General features: G+C 41.4%; 3 protein-coding genes across 3 annotated transcripts; 1 reads left to right on the top strand and 2 right to left on the bottom strand.

Moving 5' to 3' along the window:
• Positions 1 to 401: 401 nt before the first annotated feature.
• plk4 (polo-like kinase 4) lies at positions 402 to 6,805 on the bottom strand. The gene is made up of 15 exons (XM_084012883.1): positions 6,621 to 6,805; positions 5,693 to 5,788; positions 5,248 to 5,343; positions 4,603 to 4,717; positions 3,515 to 4,490; positions 3,339 to 3,430; positions 2,576 to 2,913; positions 2,375 to 2,479; positions 2,136 to 2,238; positions 1,874 to 2,023; positions 1,534 to 1,762; positions 1,341 to 1,443; positions 1,088 to 1,225; positions 896 to 1,002; positions 402 to 788 (listed from the first exon to the last, which is right to left on the bottom strand). Exons 1-15 carry the CDS (start codon positions 6,648 to 6,650, stop codon positions 677 to 679), a joined length of 2,790 nt encoding a protein of 929 aa, XP_083869009.1. The 5' UTR covers positions 6,651 to 6,805; the 3' UTR covers positions 402 to 676.
• A 1,217-nt stretch (positions 6,806 to 8,022) lies between these two features.
• hspa4l (heat shock protein 4 like) lies at positions 8,023 to 14,929 on the bottom strand. The gene is made up of 19 exons (XM_084012884.1): positions 14,510 to 14,929; positions 13,511 to 13,568; positions 13,271 to 13,411; positions 13,000 to 13,122; positions 12,816 to 12,915; positions 12,505 to 12,638; positions 12,177 to 12,421; positions 12,013 to 12,089; positions 11,778 to 11,929; positions 11,557 to 11,663; positions 11,236 to 11,369; positions 10,827 to 11,023; positions 10,616 to 10,690; positions 10,236 to 10,379; positions 9,716 to 9,841; positions 9,530 to 9,637; positions 9,257 to 9,376; positions 8,958 to 9,119; positions 8,023 to 8,870 (listed from the first exon to the last, which is right to left on the bottom strand). The coding sequence occupies exons 1-19, from the start codon at positions 14,614 to 14,616 to the stop codon at positions 8,682 to 8,684; spliced, it is 2,499 nt and encodes an 832-aa protein (XP_083869010.1). The 5' UTR covers positions 14,617 to 14,929; the 3' UTR covers positions 8,023 to 8,681.
• A 1,706-nt stretch (positions 14,930 to 16,635) lies between these two features.
• chmp3 (charged multivesicular body protein 3) lies at positions 16,636 to 19,482 on the top strand. The gene is made up of 6 exons (XM_084012894.1): positions 16,636 to 16,785; positions 17,318 to 17,378; positions 17,673 to 17,852; positions 17,984 to 18,105; positions 18,228 to 18,342; positions 18,479 to 19,482. Exons 1-6 carry the CDS (start codon positions 16,741 to 16,743, stop codon positions 18,616 to 18,618), a joined length of 663 nt encoding a protein of 220 aa, XP_083869020.1. The 5' UTR covers positions 16,636 to 16,740; the 3' UTR covers positions 18,619 to 19,482.
• The last annotated feature ends 879 nt before the right edge of the window (positions 19,483 to 20,361 follow it).

Below are 20,361 nucleotides of genomic sequence, written 5' to 3' on the forward strand. Positions count from 1 at the left end.
GTGTTGTCATGCTCCCAGGTTCCACCTGAATGTTTACTTCTTGGGTGTCTTGTACAGTACGTGTATATATGCCTAGGCTTACATCCGTACAGTATGTTTTGTATCAGTTCTGTAATTGAGAGGAATCCACAATTTTGTGAATTTTTTTAATTAAATGGCCAAATCAACAGGGCGAAATAAACATGTGAAACCTTTTCTGGCTTGATTTAATTCGGCTGTTTTTGCTATCGGAGTTTCTGGGTAGATGCTGTCGTGTGCGCTCACCTTACATTAGACTCTAAATGGAAAACTCTGCTCAATCCATTCAGTTGATGTCTTGTGGTCATTAAATACTTTTAATTACTTTCTACAAAAAAAATAACCCTTCATGAATAGATCAGGTGCAAAGAGAACACTGCAAAACAAAGTGCAGCATTAGTCCACCGGCCTCCAGATGTTTATTGACTCGGCATTTATGAGATTCACATTTCATAGAATTGGGGAAACAGTAAAAACATTACAAACACCAAATGAGACAAAATGCTTATTAAAATAAAAAATATATCTTTTCATAATCTTAGTCTTCTGTACATGTAAAAAGGAAAAACATATTTACACACCGCTAGACAAAGTACACTGCTAATGCTACTTTTGATCCCTGCCAGGCCATCCCTGACTTTTTTTAAATCACCTATTGTTAATGAGGTTGTAGATGATGTGCTGTGGGGTTGGCCAGCAGTCCCAGGATGGTGGAGAGACAGTGCAGCTTCTCCTTCACGTGCTCTGGCAACTTCTCATTCTCTTTATACCTGTGGAGAAGACGAACATTAATGAGATCTGTCCCCCGGATGCCACTTCCTGAGTAACGGCTGACAAACCAATGAAGTGACGGAACCCATTGTGACGTGTTTTGCACCTGGTTATCCTGCCTTCCGGGGACGTGTAAGTGATGCAGGAGACTCCTGCCTGAACCACCAGCTGAGACCCGTCGTTGAACTGCACCCACACCTCTCCACTCGTCAGCTGCAGATACAATAACGGATTAAATCATTTAATCAGGACATTTCTTTGCCGTTTATAAATTAGCTTAATTCATTCAACCAATTACCTGGGATGCCCATCCAACATTGGGGACAAATATTGATTTAACCACTTTTCCTGTGTTTTGCACCAGGTCCTGTCGCAGTGGGGAGCTTTTCTTACTCAGGCTGGCCGTGGTAAAATCAGACCCATCGTAGGAGATCATCTGTAAGTATATATTTTTTTGAAAATCAAAGACAAATCTCGTCATATTCTAGCTGTTAAAGCCTCTATAAAAAATGTTTCATGCATCTTTAAGTGTAGGACTGTAAGACACTCACTGAAGGATGGATTTGTGGAGGTTGAGGAGGTGAGGCTGTATCAGGAGGCACTGGGTGGGAGGGGAGGGCCGATGGGAACGGGGAGTCTGGGTTGGCAGGTCTCCTAGGAGGGGTGACATATACAAAAATAGCATTAGCCACATGGGGCAAAGCTGAAAACAAAAACGTACAACGAACAGTGCGTTCCTCTCACCTGCCAATAGTTATGGGGAAGAAAGGGACCGTCTTTGTGCTGCGCTGCTCCTCTGCTGTGATAGCGGCCTCTAGGGACAAACACATGCTATGGCCCTCATCAGACAGCTCCATGCACAGCCTGCTCTCTGGGCTCAGGCCGCTCAGCCCCACCTCGCCCTTCACCGTGTACGACTTCCCGCTCTTCTCCACCACTCGCACCAGCTCCGATGTTTTGTGAGTCTTTGCTCCTACACAACATCAGAGTTTATGAAGCATTACATATTAACTCAGACACAAAAAGGTCAGTGCAGCTTCTCCCACAGTTGGATCAGAAGTTTCAGTAAACACGTTTGCCTCACCATCATAAAAGCAAACTTCCAGGTCTGCATTGGGAGAGTTCTCCATCAGCATGACCTTCGCATACTTGGTGTAAAGCGTCACTTTTGGAGTCTTGGATTTCACGAGCTGCACAAACTTGGAGGCGTACTGGTACTTCTTCCAGTATTTTTCTGTGAAAAAATAAATTGGAAATTAATTTAATCAATTCAAATCAATTAATGCATATTTTTTTTAATTTCGTACAAGCTAATGTTACAAGCTGATGAGATGTGATCAGAATACCTGGAAGGTCTTCGTAGCTACAAATCAGAATATCTTCTGGAGGAGCAGGAGGACAGTCCAGGACAGGAAAACCCTTTCCACCATTAGGCTGGTATATTGTCACCTAAAAGAGATGATTTATAATAAGCTTTATTTGTATTGTGCCAGCAGCCTTGTGTCATATCACGTTGTTATTCTACCCCCTACCAGTCACACAGGGAACATTTCAGATACGTAATAGTGTAATTCAATAAGCTCACCATCGAACCATCACAGGAAATCCGAAGGACTTCTTTTACCCTCTCTTGACCATTGTGGCTTTTTAACAACTCCATACACACTTCACCTGTGTCCAAGACGCTCACCTGTAGGAAATAGAAGGAAAACAAACTTGACAATTATCTAAACTGCTCACACAATGAACATTAACAGATTATCAAAGAGTATGTGCAATATCTTACAACAGCATTTTTGGTCTTCTGCCTGATAGCCTTTAGTCTGGAGGCGCACAGAGGCGGGAGTATGTCCCTCAGCGTTTTCTTCTCTTTATCCACACTAGGTTTGGCTGGAGGGAGCTTTAATTCCCTGCCGTGAGGAGGTTGGAACTCCGCTCCAGGTATATTTTCCCTATAAGAGTCAGAGTTTGAGGGCAGGTTGTGGTGCTGGTTGTGGTGAGGGTTCACACCTCGGCTCATGGGCTTGTCTGTCCAGGAATTGTGAACCCCCAAGGGTTCTCTGCTGCTATGGAAGCTGCCACTGCTGCTGTGAGTGCTGCCGTCTGCGGGCCTCTGCCCAGAAGCTGAGAAAGAATAGAATGTATTTATAAAGATCTGGTTACATAGAATGGTTTTAATCGTGTGCTAAGATTAATTTATCAAGTTTTCCACCCCATCATTCATATTCATTCTTACAAGGGTGGCTGGAGCCTATACTAGCCCATCCATCCCATCCATCCCTCCATTTATCAGGGCCCGGCCTTGGCACATGGCGCTCAATTCATATAGGGTCTGTATACTAGCATCTATTTGTATATGTAAACCCTAACAACTTCTAATACTACCACTGCTAGGTCATTTCATTCTCAGACATTTGTCATTTAAGAGTATCTCCAACCAATCAACTAAAAACCCAAAGAATGCTTGAATGAGAACCTAAATTCAGAGAAAATAACAATGCTGAAATCTCTCTCATACACACAAATAATTAAAAAAAACAGCATTTTACCCTCATTATTGAGCCAATTAGTAACTCCCTCCAGGTCTTGGAATTGCAAGTTTGGTGGATGTGCAGTCTGTGTGGATAATAAATACCCAGAACTGAAGAAGAAGAAAATGTAATCTGTTAGTCTCATTACATTTTGTAAAAATGAATATAAGCTCATGAATAGAGAAACGTCTTACTTTAGTGATTGTTTGACAGGCGGAGAGGGGAGATTTCCTTGTTCTGAAAACAGGCGCTGAGTGGAGGAAATGGGGAAAATTGGTCTCCCTGAATCAGTCAGAGTCTCCTCTGAGTGGCATCTCCCCAACTCGGCATGACTCAACCCCTGGCCTAATGCAGAAGAGCTGGAGCGATCTGAAGAGTGAGCCCTCCTCAGGAAGCGGGAATGAGGCTGCCCACCGTCTCCACTATGAAGCCCCCTGCTTCTGCCCTCTCTGTTAAACCTATCTGGCGGATGCTGCTGCCAATGGTCTCCGTCCTCAAAACAGGCACCGTTGGGTTGTCGTGGATGACTTGGAATAGGCGCCATTCGGTTAGGCAGGGCAGAGCCAATCATGTGTCTGGTTCTCCTCTGGAGGCGGCTGCTGCTGGCTGAGGTGGACGAGGTGCACCCTGTGGAGATGGTGGCAATGCCACTGTCTATGGAACAGTCATCCTCCAAGCCCAGCTCCTTGGTCCTGACCAGCAGACTGTGGGTCATGAATGGGTGGTCCAGCACCGCAGAGAGGCTGGGCCGATGGGCAGGGTCCCTCTGCAGCAGCTGGTGGATCAGGTCCTTAGCCTCTAGAGAAACGTGGCTCGGCATCTTATACTCCCCAAGAACCACTTTAGACAGAGTATGTTTGACTGTGTCCGTGTCGAATGGAGGACGCCCCATCAGGAACGCGTAGAACATGCACCCCAGAGACCAGACATCCGATTCAAGGCCATGAGCACTGCGAGTGGCCACCTCCGGGGAGATGTAGTTAGGTGTCCCGCACATGGTGAAGTGCTTTTCAGTTGGGAGTTTGAGCTGAGTGGCCAGGCCAAAGTCTGCTATTTTAATGTTCATGTTGCTTGTCAGCAAAAGGTTTGACAAGGTCAGATCCCGATGCAGGATGCCATGGGTGTGTAAGTAAAGCATTCCTTTCACTATTTGATGCATGAAATGTCTTGCTGTGGAACCAAAACAAACAAAACCGTTAAAGCACAGGCATCTCGTAATACTGACCTCACAAAACCATGTACTGCAGTATAATTACACAAGTAGTAAATAGTTCAGCCTGACCTTCATCCTCAGAGAAAGCCATCTTCTGCTCTTTAAGGTACCGACTCATCTCTCCATTGTGGCACATCTCCAACACCAAGTACACATAGTTGCTGTCCTCAAAGTAGTTATACAGCTGAAATAAAGACATGATATAATACAGTATTTATTTACACATCGAGGTGAGGAAGCACCAAAAATATGAGTGCAACATAACCTAGGACATCTTTGCATTACTGGGGTCCAGAAAAATGCAATCAAATTCCCTACAGTATGTAAATAAACAACTGAACAAAGTAATTATAGGGGCATGCTGTCCATATTACATTACCATGACAATGACAGCATCAAGCTCACATACACAGGCTCAAACACAACTGACATACACTGATTTTTGGGCGTAACTGTAGATTTGTTTTCATGTCCCAAAAACAATAGAATTGAGTTCCTACAATAAATGTTGTTCATCTTTTACTGTAAATTTGTCACATTGCAAAGTGTGTTCCGTTTCTACCCAAAGTGTATTTCACAACATATTTGTCTTAGGTTTATTTGTATATTTTACAAAGAAAAAAACCCCAAACAGAAATTCTAAATAAGAACAAATAAAGAAATTAATGTATGTACTGTAATAACAAGCCAAAGTATGAGTTGTGCCAAAGTTACCTCAAGTATAGAAGGATGTTTCAATCGGCACTGAATCTCCACCTCGTTTATCACACGCTGGACCATACCAGCTTTGTGCATTGCTTTTTTGTCAATCTGCGGATGGGAACAATAGGGATAATAATTATACACCTGCTGCCACCCATGGGATCATCATGCAATGTGTTACAGCGCTGCTATACGGTGGTTTAGTCTGGTGGATAATAGTCAATCTGTCGCCCACAAAGACGGTGAACTATTAAGACCTCGTTTGTGGAGAGTCAAGGGACCACAAGAAGCCCTTGGGAGACAAGTAAGGTGTAATAATCCAAACAGTTCTAGTTTACACTTCAACCGTCAACTCAATGGCAACAGCTTGGATGTTGGTTAAGCATCTACATTACAGGGTAAGCATGCTATAATTACCTCATTTCACTGACTAAGACACAAATGGTGGGATTCTTACCGTTTTGATGGCAACCTCCAGACCAGTCTTCACTGATTTTGCCCGGTAAACACACGCAAAAGAGCCTTTTCCAAGGAGGGTGAGGACCTTGAAATCCTACAGCAGAAAGAAACAAAGAAAAAAATAAACATTTAGTTTTACAAACAATAAATTGCATTTGCAGGATCCAGAGAAATTTAACTATGAGTGCAGATTTTAAATGAATTGCATTTGGATCCTATCAAATATGGGGTCTTTAAATAGGCTCGATACCTCAATGCTGGCTTGAGTGTCGGCAGAGAGATTTCGGAAGAAATAGTGAATCGTTTCCCCAAACATCGTCCCTCTAGCCTGCAACATGCTGTCTGCACAGCAGCAGACATACAATCACACATCTAACGACGTCGAGAAGGGAGAAATCCTCCCACAACAAACGTTAACTGTCATACAAGCCAGCGACACCTGACGCTGTCATATGGCCAACCAAAGCCTGTAATTATCGCGGCTCTCTTCCCGCTAACGAGGGTCGCTGGGAGCCGTTTCCAAGCAGCATGCTGAAGCACCAAACGGAGGCACCGAGGAGTAACGCAGGGTGAGGTTGTACTCTCAAGGACCGAGGCTGCAACACCATGGTAGCAGTGATAACACAAAAATGATAGCTAGTTAAAGTAAAAAACACGCTACGTCCGGGGTATATGATCAACAACAACAATACGAAACGACAAATAAGCTAACGTAATTGGCTAATTAATCGACGTTAACTGAGCACTGTATTAGCGAAAAGTTAAACATATTGAACATTTAATTTTTTCTTGACACTTTAAACGTAAGTATGTAGCGTAAACACGGCAAAACTAGCTATTTAACAGCTAACCCCAACTTTAATTCAGCTAACGTCGCCGAACAGTGTTGAGTGAGCTTGTGGGCGTTAGCCTGACAAAGAACTCACCTCGATTTTATCGCCGATCGAAACACTCATCGTGTCGGGTTTTCGCCTTGCAGATGCATGCAAGTTTGTAGTAATATTCCTTGATCGACTGAGTGCATCGATAGTCGGTAAATGGGTTCTCAGAGGGCAAATGAATGTTGTTCTTGTGTTCCCCTCCAAAACTTTGCCATATCTTCCATTTTGAAAATATCCGCCCGTTACTCTTGTGCCTACGTCACACGCAACGTAACACGACAACAAACTCGTAACCACGCCCCCTTTAGAGTCCCACCCATACTACTACGACTTCAATTTTACTCCTTTTTATACATACCAGGTTATATTGTGAGCTTTTACGTTTACATTTTTATCAATGCTTGTATTTGTATTCATATTCGGGTCCGTGCTGCGGGTTCATTGAAATCTAAACCTTCTCTTCACATATAATTAGTGCATTAATTCTTCTCTAATATGTCACAATGACATGTTTTGTTTTTGGCCATGACATTTTTTGATTAATCAATTAAAGGAGCAGGAGATGTCCAAAACCTAAAGAGATTACAAAAATGAAGTAAAAAACAACAACAAATATTTCACATTTCTGCTTCCAAAATTACCTTAACTATTTATAGATCATTAAACAAGTTTTTGATTAAATGTAATTAAATCTACTAATCAATTGTTGACTATTTCAGCACTAATTTCATTAATCCCATAACTGGCTCGGCCATGTTTGTCTTGATTGTTAAATACTTGTTGGCATTATGAAATAAAAGTAATTGGTGAACATGGCTGTTATAGAAAAACAGACTTTGGAAAAATACTTTTTGAAATAAAACAGCTGGAAGTAAATCAAATGATGGCTTATTGTTAAAAGAAGCATGATGGAAAATGTATTGGATTATTTAACAATGTCCTTGTTAATATTAGTATTTCTTAAAGTCTAATTTAATTTTCAACACTTCAGGGCGCATTGTCCCTTGAAGCTTAATACCTGCTCAGAGTCAAAGGGATTGGACCACAAGTGTGTGTGTGTGTGTGTGTGTGTGTGTGTGTGTGTGTGTGTGTGTGTGTGTGTGTGTGTGTGTGTGTGTGTGTGTGTGTGTGTGTGTGTGTGTGTGTGTGTGTGTGTGTGTGCTTGTAAACACAGACCTTCAGTTCACTCTGCAGACAACTGCACACGATCATAGTTTTATCAGCAACCAGGATCTCAATTTGTATGTTTGCAGATCAAAAGTCATAGCAGTAATCATATGTAACCTCCTTTCTACTTTTTTGAGCTGTCCTGATCTCATCTTCACTCACACACAGTTACAGTATATATTTGGCCAATTCCTTTCAGGTTCCGCTGCAGGAAATCAAATTTCAGCCTTAAGAAATGTTGTCTTACAGACAAATGTATTTATTTCTTGCTATTTTTAAATCCCATGATTTAAGTGTGGAAAAATGCAAGAAAACAAAAAAAAGGAAAAAGGCAACCAATCACTTCCTAAAGAGATTTGGTGTATCAAGCATTGCCACTGTACTCTGTACTTTCTTTATGTACATATTATATATGCTGGCCACTTTTATTTACTAAAATAGTATTTACAGTTTCTAGACATGGACATCATTTCAAACTCATTAAATACAAATATATATATCATTTGTATCATTGCATACAAATTAAAAGTTCTTTAATAGCAATTACTTGGACAGCACTATGTATTTCTCTTACGAGTGAAAGGATTTCCTGCTGATACTGGGCGTTTATGAGATACATGGAGCACAAACACAAAGGGTACCTTCCTGTGTGGTACAGAGGAAACAGTTTTAACATCAGAATCCGTTTAATCTATTGCATCATTCTTTAATTTATGAAGTATGTCAAATCTTTCAGAGAGTAAAGCACACCACTGTCACACAAAGGGATGAAAACGAAAACCCTAAAAGTTAAAGTCTTAATGGAGGGGAGCACAAAAAAAAAAAGAAATCCACAAAAGTGGCTGGTGAAGATTGAGAAATGGTCCCAGGTATTGATGTTTCTACTGTCTAAATGGTCGGTTGTGGTTGTTTGCAGAGTTTGCTTCTCAGACACTGATCTCAGTCCACCTCCATTTCTTTTGTGCCAGGCCTTGTCTGCTGGCTTCCCTTTGCGTCTCCCTTCTCCTCTGCTGCTTGCTTGGCTGTCGGGCCATTATGAGCTCCGCTGTTTTGGTCGTTCACTTCAGGCGCCTCCTCCACTGTGGGTTTTGGCTTGTTGATCACTGGACTACATGCATCCTCTAGTTCCTGGTGAGTAAGAAGCATATAATGTGTTGGCAAAAGATACCTGCACCTAATTTAAGTAATCATATCTTAAATAGTCAAATCACATACCTGTATTTTGGCCATGATGTCTGCTACTTTGACAAGGGGATCTTGAGTAAAGCCGAGTTTGCTCTGTGCGTTCATCATGCTGTTCATCCAAACCATGCTTTCTTTCACACACTTCTCCACGGTGCTCATTTCCTCTGCACTCAAGTGCAGGTATCGCTCATCCTAATGGAGAATTTGTCACAAGAAAATTACTCAAATGACATCTACAAAACCAACACATTTTTTAAAAACTCCTATTATTGTTAAATTATGAAAAAATATGTGTAAATGCATGACACCCTTGGATCAAAATGATTTACCATCTGCTTATAGGAATCCACCGACTTCATGTAGAGTTGCAGTTTCTTCCCCAGCTCTTCAAAAGCCCTCGGCCTGTCCTCGTGCTCTCTGTGCCGATCCTGAATGGGTTGACCCAGCCTCTGGAAAATAACAAAATGGATGTTAATATGACAGCTATTCTCACTTTAAAATCCTAAAAGCCTTTAAAATGCTTCTTAGCCTCAGTAGAGCTCAGAGCGTTGGTAAATATATTTCTAGTAGTTTAATAGTAGTTTAAATAAATAAAAACCAACCTTGAGTGCATCCAACTTCTCCTCATAGACTTGTTTGGGTTGGTCCTCTCCATCCTCATACAGCCAGGTCTCCGTGTCCTCTAGCATCTGTGTCAGCCGGTTACTGTCCTGTTAGTAACCAAACAAGATATTAAGTAAAGAAGAGTAGCAGTTCATTTGAAAGATATGAACAAAAGCTGTACTTACATCCTCAGTGATGTACTTTTCAAAGATCCCACAAAGTTTGTCCCGCAGATCGTAAACATATTCCTCAACAGCATTTTTAGCATCATTCTGCTCTTTCACCAGTTTGTCCTGGATAATCATCTGATGCTGCGAGGGGGAAAACACACAGGTCACAGGGGAGCAAAACAAAAGCAGCAATACCTTAAATATAATGTTATAATAACCACTGACACAGTCAACAAAAAAGTTAATTGATTGATTGGTACCAGCATTGTAGTCATCATTTCCTTTCTGTTTTTTTTAACATCTAGTAGCCTTTGTGGCTGGTTTAAAAACTATTTCAAGTCATGAGCTATACATATACTGAGAGGCCTATTGGCACAGACATAACCTGTCACAATGGGAATCAACCCCACACCACACCAGGATGAGTACAGCACATATCAAGCACATATCAGGTTTTAATTCCACTCCTTTCATTTGTGCTCGGGGTAATCGGCATTTCAATCAGACCATGACTCAGCACAGCAGGAGCACTGACCTCATACTCCACAAAGTCATTAAGGGCATCAGTGTCGAGCTGTCGAATGTTGTTGGCAACGATGGGCAGATCAATACTCTTCACTTTGACTTTGGGCTTGCTTCCCCCTGCTGCTAGCTCCTGCTTTTCTCCAGACGCCCCTTCCTAGAATTGGAAAGCAGAAAACACAACCATTGTTCTAATTTTCTGTGGAATATGTTAATTCATACCACTGTCTAATCTTTATTCTCTCAATTATATCTATATATGAATTATACTTTCTGAAAGGCCAAATATGTTGTGAACCAGAAAGATTGATGTCTGTATTGTATCTGAATATCAACAAATATGGCTTCAAATAATTATCCGCCCATTCTCAAATTCAATTCAGTCCAGCTGACCTTACTGCTGGAACTGTTGTCCTCATTCTGCTGGTCCCCCTGGCTCTGACCTTCCTGGTCCACCTGCATTTTGGTCTGAGAGAGAGAAAAATGCAGCTATTTTAGCAAAACCAGATTCAATTTGAAGAAACAAAATATTTAATATTGAGTTATAATTGTAAATGCAATATAAACAGTTACTGTTGAAAGAAATGGGAAAAAATCCTCTTACCTGGTCCTCTGCCCTGCTTTCATTCTGCACCAGCGGCTCCGAGTCAATTTGCATGTCCTCTCCTTCCCCTTTCTGCTTCTCAATCAGAGAGGCGCTGGACACGCTGAAGATGCCATGAACGTTAACACGCACTTTGACCTTCACTTTAGAGCTCTCTCCGTCTGGCTGGGGAGCCACATTCTGTACAGAAAAACATCCTGGTGGCAGATGGAAACACAATGAAAGCTGGACTTACTTAAAAGACAGATGGGAATTACAAACTGATATCCGCCATGAGAGTCTTCCCCCCCTCCACCACACACACTTGTTTGGCTGACTCATTAGGCCTCAGCCACAAACGGACCACCCATAAAAAGTGGGTTGCTGCGGGGTGTGACTGACTTTGAGAAGGTGGAATGAGCAGAGTTACCTATCCTGTGGTCTGGGTAGGGGACCTCTTGAGGGCTGCTGTAGAAGGCTTCAAGGTCAAAGGGTTCCTTCTTGTGAAAGGTGATCACTTTGGAAAACGGAGCAGCGTGATTCTTACTGAACACCTCACACTCTCTGTGACAAAAACACAGCAAGTGGGGAAAAAAAGCCACGTGTTGAAACACAAATACTGTATCTTCAAGCTAGCTGACCTAGCTTGATTTACCACACAGACACATGTCTAAACTGAAATTTAATGGCTTGATTTATGTATACTGTTACTGCCATATATGGCTAATTAATAAAAATAAAATGTCCTTACCCCAATCCATCCTCTGTCTGTGATTTCCAGCGAAGAGTAATGGGAAAGGGAACCACATCGGTGATGGAGAATTCACGCACCTTAAAAGCTGGAGACAAAATTGCACACTACATCCAAACAAACAGCACACACAACACGCAAATAAACACAGAGTTACAGCATTGCATTTTGTCAGCTACACAATACTTGCACAGTGCATCGATACAGGAGAGAAGTCCCACCTGAAGTGCACAGCCTCTAGCGACAGCTTCGTCTGCGTTGAGCGTGGTGCTGATGTCTTTGCCGAAAACCTTGCAGATTCTCTCTTTGACAGCTGGGATTCTTGTGGCTCCTCCGACTATCTCCACTGCATAGATATCATCCCGGCTCAACTCTGGCCACGAAACACACCCAAAGGGATTATTACAGAATTCAAGCGGTATACCATCATGCTTTAACCAAACTTGAGGCACATACTTGATTGTTCAAGGACTGCTTTCAGTGGCATCTCGACTTTCCCCAGAGATTGTGCACACAAGTCTTCAAACTGGCCCCTGTGGGTTACGAATGAAAAACAAAAAACATTTAGAATACTAGATTTCCACCATAAAGATGCACAATTAAGGAGGACAAAGTTGTACCTGTTCATCCGGCCGGAAACATCGATGTCATTCATGAAGCACTCTATGTTCAGAGGCAGATCAGAGCAGTTGGCACTCATTAGCTTCTTCAGTTTCTCGCACTCCTGGTGCAGCCGCAGCAGAGCCCTGGGGTTCTCCCTCACGTTTAGCTTGTACTTGCTCTTAAACTCCTCACAGAAGTAATCCACTAACGCCTCGTCAAAATTGCGCCCACCGAGGTCAAGGTCGAATGCAGTGGCGAGGACCTGACGGAGAAGAATGGACACTGAGTCGGGATTTAAAGGTGCATGTAGATGTGGATCGGGGTGGGAAAAGGTGAAAGGCTAACCTTGAGTTTGCCTTTGTTGAAGGCAGTGATGGAAACCTGGAATGATGAATGTCCCATGTCGACAAATACCACATTTCTTGGCCTCTCTTCGGGAGTAGGAAGGTCCTGTTTGTAGATCCCATAGGCCAAAGCCACTGTGAACCCAAATGAAACCCAAATGTTAATGCCAAGAATTTCTACTTTAGTGTGCACCTCCATAGAAACTTAGCGAGGGTTAGTGCAATTCACAAAGCTAAACACACAAACTAAATGTCCTTCCACCATAGTTCCTGTGCACCTACTCCAAATTCACTGACCACAAGAACACTGACCTGCAGTGGTATCATTAATTAGCCGTAAACAGTTCAGCCCTGCAATTTGAGTGGCGTCAAACACCGAGCGCCTCTCAGCGTCTGTGAAGAAACTCGGGACCTGTACGACAGAAATCAATATGCATCACTGAACCACTTTGTGAATTATGCTGATGGGACTTCTGTAATGTTTCCCCTCACTCACAGAGACGACACAGTCCACCACCGGCTTCTTCAGGGCGCTCTCTGACGTCTCCTTCAGCTTGGTAAGCAGCATCCCTGTGATCTGCTCCACTGTGAACACTTTGTCCTCATCCAAATAACGCACCTGTAAACACGATGCAATTAGGAGCTCCGTGGCCAATTAAAAGCTAGAGAGTTAGGCATATTAATCAGTAAGGTCAGGGTTGGAGAGAAAGGGGGGAAAACAGCAAGCAGTGAAGAAAAACATGCTGGAAGTTTCTACATTAATTCACCTTAATTCCAGTGTTTCCATTGGGGAGTTTATGTAAGCTGTAAGGCAATTTGGGTTTTGCCGCTTGGACAAATGGGTCATCAAATGCTCTGCCGTGGAACTTTTTGAACCCATGGACTGTATTTTTGAAGTTCGTTGTGATCTGAAATAATAAGATAATAATTACAAGTTGTAGCATCTTTTGTAAATGTGAATTTGAAGATTATAAACCCATAAGACAAACTGCCAAGGTTGATCTTACTTGACTTTTGGCTGCATTTCCAATCATGCGGTTTTTGGAGGCCAGAGATACACATGCCCTTGATGGAAGACAAACGCAGCAGCAAATTAGGAATCGTGTTAACAGATGTGGCAGACGAGGCAGAACTCTAATTGACTGACTGTTGCAGACAGAATCAAATGTTGAATGCTGAGAGGCAGATTTCCATTAAGGATATTTCCCACGGGGGTCTGAGGAAGAACCACAAACTAGGGAAATGAGCCTTCAGAAATTAGCTCATCCTGTCCAAAAGAAAAAAACATCTTCCAAACTAATTTACCTTTGTTCTTTTAGCATATACACCTGCAAACCATTGTGTTTACTGAGCAAGATGAATGCCTTCATACAAGGTTTTGGGATCCATCATACTGGTTAGCAGTGACAAGTCTTTCCCTAGTTTCACCTTGCCACAAAAAATTAAGTTGAAGGTGCAAAGCACATTCCTGTTTGCAGGATGCCGCAGCAAATGCACTCCAGAAAGCCTGTTATATGTCCTTCAGAATCAGAAAGACAAATGGAAATATCAGATTATTTCATCCAGTACATTCTCTACAAATAAAAACAGTATGCACATGCCTTTTTATGGGCTGCTCGCCATAATAGACGCACAATACAGTACTATTGACATTAACATGTGATCTAAATGACGTGCTGCCTTCTGTCTTTACGCATCTCAGTCAACTTTGACGCGCACTGCGCCGCACTGTGGCGCTTCTCAGCATCCTCGTCAACTAGTCTGTGAGAAGAGAGGGTCGTTTCAGAAAGCGACCGCTGCGCGACATTTTGACCTACGTTAACCTGCCGTGACTGTGAATAAACCAAGAGCTGGAGGCCGCATATCAGCTATACTACCTCCGCCACCATCCCTGCTGCGTGCGTACCATCCCCGCTCAGCCAAAAGCGCGCCCCTAGCCGCAAACATTGCGTAACGCACCCCAACAGCCAGACCACATTTCACGGGGATGATGACTTTATACTCACGGTGTGCATCTGTCACTGTATTCGTTGGCGATGGTTTCAATGCCACCGCTCCGGGCCACGCCGATGTAACAATTTTGGTAACCCACATCAATCCCTACCACTGACATAATGAGCGCTCTCAAAAAAAAAACACCTCCTCTAAATTATACTCAACAACGACCGCACTTGACACCTAAGAGAAAAAAAACTGTTACATACAATGGCGGTCTATCCCAAAATGAAATGTAATTACGCGTGTCCCCCCGCTCTGGAGATCCACGTTAAAGCTAGCTGGCGGAGTACTAACTGAATTACTAGCTGTTATGTAAGTCGAGCCGTTTATAGCGAACTCATTCAGAGTAATCCCAGGGAGCAATGATGTCCAGACCGGATTCTCTCACTCCTGGGCGGCCCTCACATCACCCAGCGGCTCTGGCTCCGACACACGGAATCTCTCAGTCCCGCCCCCGCGCGGCTATGATTGGCTGCGTCACACCCATTGCCCTCACGCTATTGGTGCGAAAACCGATCGATAACGGAAAAATCTAGAACTCCCTGGAAAGGGGACCGTGGAAGACGTCACAAGCAAGAGGGACAGCGGCCGCTTTTACGGACACGTTTGCCCTAAATTTAAATTGTCAAGTACAGTTCCACGGGACTAATGTGTGACGTCACAGTTCTATCTGTGAAATGAGCGCCACATGCACGTAGGAGCAAACGGTTTAAAAGCAAGAGCTGTCTGTCTGAAAGTCCCCCATACCGGTGACACAGCAGGTGTATCCATATAATAACTGTCCAATATAAAGATACTGATATAAATACATATGGAACAAATAAACCTTGCTGGTGCACTGCAATATGGAATGTCTCTATAACACGGGGTTCTCCATATATTATTTAAATGCATCATTGTTTAATTCAATAAAATATTTATTTTTGTTTATTTTAACGTGGCCTATGCCCAACTTCCCAAATGTACCATTGGCAGTGGTGTAAGAAGTACTCAGATCATTTTCTTAATAACAAAACACTATGTGTAAAATGTATAAGTCCTGCATTCAAGACTTTACATCAAATAAAGTATTATTATTTTTTCTTTGCAATGTATATGTTAGAAAAATTGATCAGAGCTTTTGAATGAAAAAACATAGTCTGCAAAGGAACTTGTAACAATGATCATGGAGTAAAAAGTTAACTACAAAACATTGGTCTTTTTCGACTGACATTTTGCATGTCAGTGTTTCGTATAATACACAAAGTAGGCTAACTTTGGGTGTCAAATAAACATTGTAGTATAAAATTGTAGTGGAGAAGAAAAAAAGTCGTAGAAAATGGGAAATACTCAATGGCTCTGCATACGCAGGTGATTTCACTTTTGGCTGCTTTCAGTTTGTATGTAGGCTACTTTTTGATCAACATCTCTCTCTCTGCACTTGATAGGGTGGGTTCATCATTGATATTAATTCAAAGAATTTGGTGACCTCGCATGTGTCTTGAGCAGAGGTCTAATCAGATAAAATAACTGAAAATATCTGTCGGGTTGTGCAAGGCCTTTGCATATTTGAATCATTATTTATTTTATTTTTTGCACTTTGTATGGGCAAAGAACTTCTGCTGTGTACAATACATCCACTTTTTGCATCAATGAGCTTTTGAACTAAAGTTTGATTTTGATCATGATTTTGATTATGGACTTTACCACAACAACACTTCCCACATTCAAGGTGTGTAGGGGAGTGACGAATAGTTAAAAAATTACAAACAAATCCTGCACACTGTCCAAGTTGCGAAAAAGTAGCCTACATTTAATTGCAGCATGTGGAATTTTTGTCTGATGAAGGTCTAGCACTGTAATGTTGTGGTAAAATGTACTTTTGCAAGTTGGACCATTAAATATCAGGACATTCACATTGCTAAATCAGAATGTAATTTTCATTTTGACGATAGTAAGAAAGAAAAAAAGTAAATATATCTTTAAGTAACATTTTGATTGTACATAAAATGCACTGTGAGTATATTGTATGTGAAATAGTACATCATTTTATTGGTTGTGTGTCTGGTTCGAGTTGATCTTCACTTGACCACTTGTCCTTGTTCCCTTGACGAGGACCAGATGGACTGAACGTTCCTTCGTGTTGGGACTGAGCCCGAGGGACCTGAGCGCAAGAACAGGAAGTGCTGGTTCAACACCCTGAGCTAGCTAGCTAGTGTTAGTCAGGTGGGTTAGCTTGGCATTTAACTCAGTTGTGACAATGGGGCTGTTCGGCAGAACACCAGATAAGTCACCCAAAGAGCTGGTGAGTACCGACCCCCGAAGACCAGGGCTGTCTTTGAGACTTTGCTCCGTAGTAAGAAAACAATGACAACACCTTTTGCTAATGTTAGCTGCCAATTGAACTCCGCTCAGTTTCTCCAATCTGTTGCTACTTCTTGCTAACTGAACAGCTGACGTAAGTCGTAATAAACCATTGCCAACAGCCCCTGTAATAGTACCTGGCTTTAAACCGCATTATTGTACCATATCTACGATTATACGTTTGTGAATGTACCTCATTAACCGATTAGCTAATCGTGTTTTTGTTTCTGTACTGAGAGCTAGCTAGTTAGCATACAAGCTAACACTCGTCTGCTGTCAGTCGTTTCAATGTAAACAAATCCTTATTGTGTTAGCTTTAGCGTAGCTGACAACGCATTCTGTTACAAATTTAGCTGTTAAACGTTTTACATTGATTTGGTCTAATATCACACGCAACGCCACGTTGATGTGGGTATTTAAAACTTACTGTGACGAACAACATTGTAGTTTGTAATGACAATGCATCATTTCAGGTGAATGAGTGGTCGCAAAAAATCAGGAAGGAAATGAGAGTGATCGACAGACAAATTAGAGGTAAGATACAGTCAGCATTTGAATTTATTTTATTTATTTTTTAAAAAGTATACTGTTATTGTAAAATGTCTTTATTTATACGTTTATAATTTACTTGTTTTGATATGAGCTGACAATTACTGTATTATCCATTGGCTAATTAGGCTGAACAATGTCATGTAGAATTTAAAGTTTGAGGTAGTGACTCCTTTGAGATAGTACATTTTGTGTTGTTTAATTATATTCTTTAGGACGTAATTATGTAAGTTATATTACTTGTTGTATAGTATGTAATGGTATGCCCTTTTGTGTCAGATATTCAAAGGGAAGAAGAAAAAGTTAAAAGATCCATCAAAGATGCTGCCAAAAGGGGCCAGAAGGATGTGTGTGTGGTTCTGGCGAAGGAGATGATTCAGTCAAAACGAGCTGTCACCAAACTTTATGCTTCCAAAGCCCACATGAACTCTGTGCAACTCAGCATGAAAAATCAGCTTTGTGAGTTTGGGAGTGCAGCAGCCGGGTCATTAGACAGGGGACAATTTAATGTCATTATATTTCAATAATTCTTTGTTGAACAGTTTTCTCTTTTATTATAGAACGTAATGTCTGTAATGCTCTGTTTATAGCTGTACTACGCGTAGCCGGGTCTCTGCAGAAGAGCACAGAGGTAATGAAAGCGATGCAGAACCTAATCAAAATCCCAGAGGTCCAGGCCACCATGAGGGACCTATCAAAGGAGATGATGAAGGTCAGCATTGATGTCCAACATGCATAGATTGAATTCACTTGCATTCAACTACAATAAATGGAATACTGTGGCTTACTCCAGTCACCATCTACTATTATCATGTATACATATTCATCTTTCAGGCTGGCATCATTGAAGAAATGTTAGAAGACACGTTTGAAAGCATGGAAGATGGAGAGGAGATGGAGGAAGCAGCAGAGGAGGAAGTTGACAAGATTCTCTTTGAGATTACAGCAGGTGAAGATATTTGTTCAACTAAACCATCACAATATGTTACATTCCTGTTTGTTTGGCGTCTAGATTTTCTAAGAATTTAGGTCTAACAATAATAATACTAAATGCTTTGTTTCATGATTTTTATTTGCTCTGTAAGGTGCCCTTGGTAAAGCACCAAACAAAGTCACAGATGCCCTGCCTGAAATCAAGCCTGCTGCTGCCGCTGCAGCTTCAGAGGATGAGTCAGAGGAGGACATTGAAGAGATGCAGTCAAGATTAGCAGCTCTGAGGAGCTAGGGTGAACTGCCACTTTTCTGTCAAAGTCTACTCACTCCAATAAGGACAAAGACAATTCTGGCGCTGGGTTTACAGTGCTGAGAAATCTCCATGCTTCATATTATAATTATTATTTCACATAATCATTTGGGGTTAACTTTGTGCTACAACAGTTAATGTCTTTACATTTTTTTTAATAGAATGTTTGGTCTACTCAGCCAGATGAAAAAGTGTTTTTGCTTCTTGTCTTTCGTTATCTGGGGTAAACATAGGTGATTCTTTATTATCCAAAGCAAACAGAAGGTTTAAGGAAGTGTATATAATGTAAGTATGAAAAGCCTGCTGTGCCTACAGTGCTCCTTCATATTGTTCTGTCCTAAGTTATGGACTTGTGGTGGAGGTATTTGGGTGTTTATGATCCAAGCAAACAATTTAATAACCACCCTGCACTTAAATCACTCCCTAGATCACCATTCAGTTGTTGGTCTACTATGTACTAGGATGCATTTAGTAAGCAACAGCTTCTGTTTACTGGTAACTAGCCTACATTATCTGAAACACTAAAGAGATGGTGGGTGGATTTCTCCTTTTGATAGTTAATTTTCTGTACAGTCAAAATTGTATCTATATGTGGTCATACATGTTAATTGCACTCATCAGAAAAATGCACGCATACTACCCTAACCCATTTTCTTTGCATTAACATTCAGCTTGTTCAATGTCTGACGTTGTATCATGACTAAGTTCTTTCCCAGCAGGAAGATGCAGAGGAAATTGAAAGGTTGGTTAGTGCAGAACCTATGTATTGTGGAAGTATTGTGTGTATACTTTTTTATGTGAATGGGGGCAAAATAAGGAAATAAACTTTTAAGAACAACATTTTAATTTACATCTAGCTCGTCAATGTCAAAATAAACACTAAATGCTTGGCTTAATGCAATCGGAACCTGCTGGGTTGCAACACTCTGCAGGTCAGAATCTGTACTGCATGGAAAAACAAATTCTGTTTCCAAACACTTGTCTGACAGATAAAACTTTTTGCTCAGCAGTTCTGAAAACAAACCAAACTGTAAAAAGTTGTCATTATTCTGCTGTTTGGGGGTTTCAGTCGAGCAGTAATTGGTTGCTGGAGCTATGAATCAGAAGCTAAGTCAAATAATTTATTTCTGGTATTTATCACAATGGGAGTAATTTTACATTATGTTGATATAGAGATTGTTTGTTCTTGTTTTTTTAAGGACAAGAAACGGTAAGGGGTTCGCGGTGCATTTTGGGCAACTTGTTTTGAAGCTATTCACTGGCTTCAAATGGGACTAAAGTATTGGATTTCTACTAGCAACAACAGCTTTTGTTGTACTTCAACAAAACCTACCCTCTGTTCTCTGGCTTCAGTATGTGGACCAGAGGCTGGACAAAGCAAAGGTAGGCATCCATAGCACTAATGGAACAGGTGTTGCCAGATTTGGCAATGGAATTCATATTATTAGGACACAATGTGATTATTAATAATTTCTGTGCAAAATGGCAACCTGTTATCTCCAGGATTCCCTGTTCTACTTTAAATCACTGTAAAATGAATAACGTGGTGTTGAACAAAACAATCTGAAGACATCACTTTTTGGGGGGTCAGCTGTTATGTATTTTTTCACAATTCTGTATTTTATATTTTATAGACAAAATGATTGATCTAGCAAACAAGATACAGATGTATGAAAATAACTTAATTTCCCCTCTACCATCGTGATGCATAGTTCTAAATAAACT

The sequence above is a fragment of the Eutrigla gurnardus genome (assembly GCF_963514095.1).
Source record: "Eutrigla gurnardus genome assembly, chromosome: 7".
In the NCBI taxonomy this organism is placed as follows: domain Eukaryota; kingdom Metazoa; phylum Chordata; class Actinopteri; order Perciformes; family Triglidae; genus Eutrigla; species Eutrigla gurnardus.

Bases quoted from the DNA above. Each gene is read 5' to 3' on its own strand.
- plk4 (XM_084012883.1), bottom strand. From the start codon at position 6,650: ATGAGTGTTTCGATCGGCGATAAAATCGAG. The intron at 2,480-2,575 runs GTAAGATATTGC...TATTTCCTACAG, and splicing joins AGAAGACCAAAAATGCTGTT to GTGAGCGTCTTGGACACAGG. The intron at 1,444-1,533 runs GTGAGAGGAACG...CACCCCTCCTAG, and splicing joins TTCCCCATAACTATTGGCAG to GAGACCTGCCAACCCAGACT.
- hspa4l (XM_084012884.1), bottom strand. From the start codon at position 14,616: ATGTCAGTGGTAGGGATTGATGTGGGTTACCAAAATTGTTACATCGGC. The intron at 13,569-14,509 runs GTGAGTATAAAG...TCTTCCATCAAG, and splicing joins TACAGTGACAGATGCACACC to GGCATGTGTATCTCTGGCCT. The intron at 11,930-12,012 runs GTATGTGCCTCA...TTTCGTGGCCAG, and splicing joins AGCAGTCCTTGAACAATCAA to AGTTGAGCCGGGATGATATC.
- chmp3 (XM_084012894.1), top strand. From the start codon at position 16,741: ATGGGGCTGTTCGGCAGAACACCAGATAAGTCACCCAAAGAGCTG. The intron at 16,786-17,317 runs GTGAGTACCGAC...GCATCATTTCAG, and splicing joins ATAAGTCACCCAAAGAGCTG to GTGAATGAGTGGTCGCAAAA. The intron at 17,853-17,983 runs GTGAGTTTGGGA...CTCTGTTTATAG, and splicing joins CAGCATGAAAAATCAGCTTT to CTGTACTACGCGTAGCCGGG.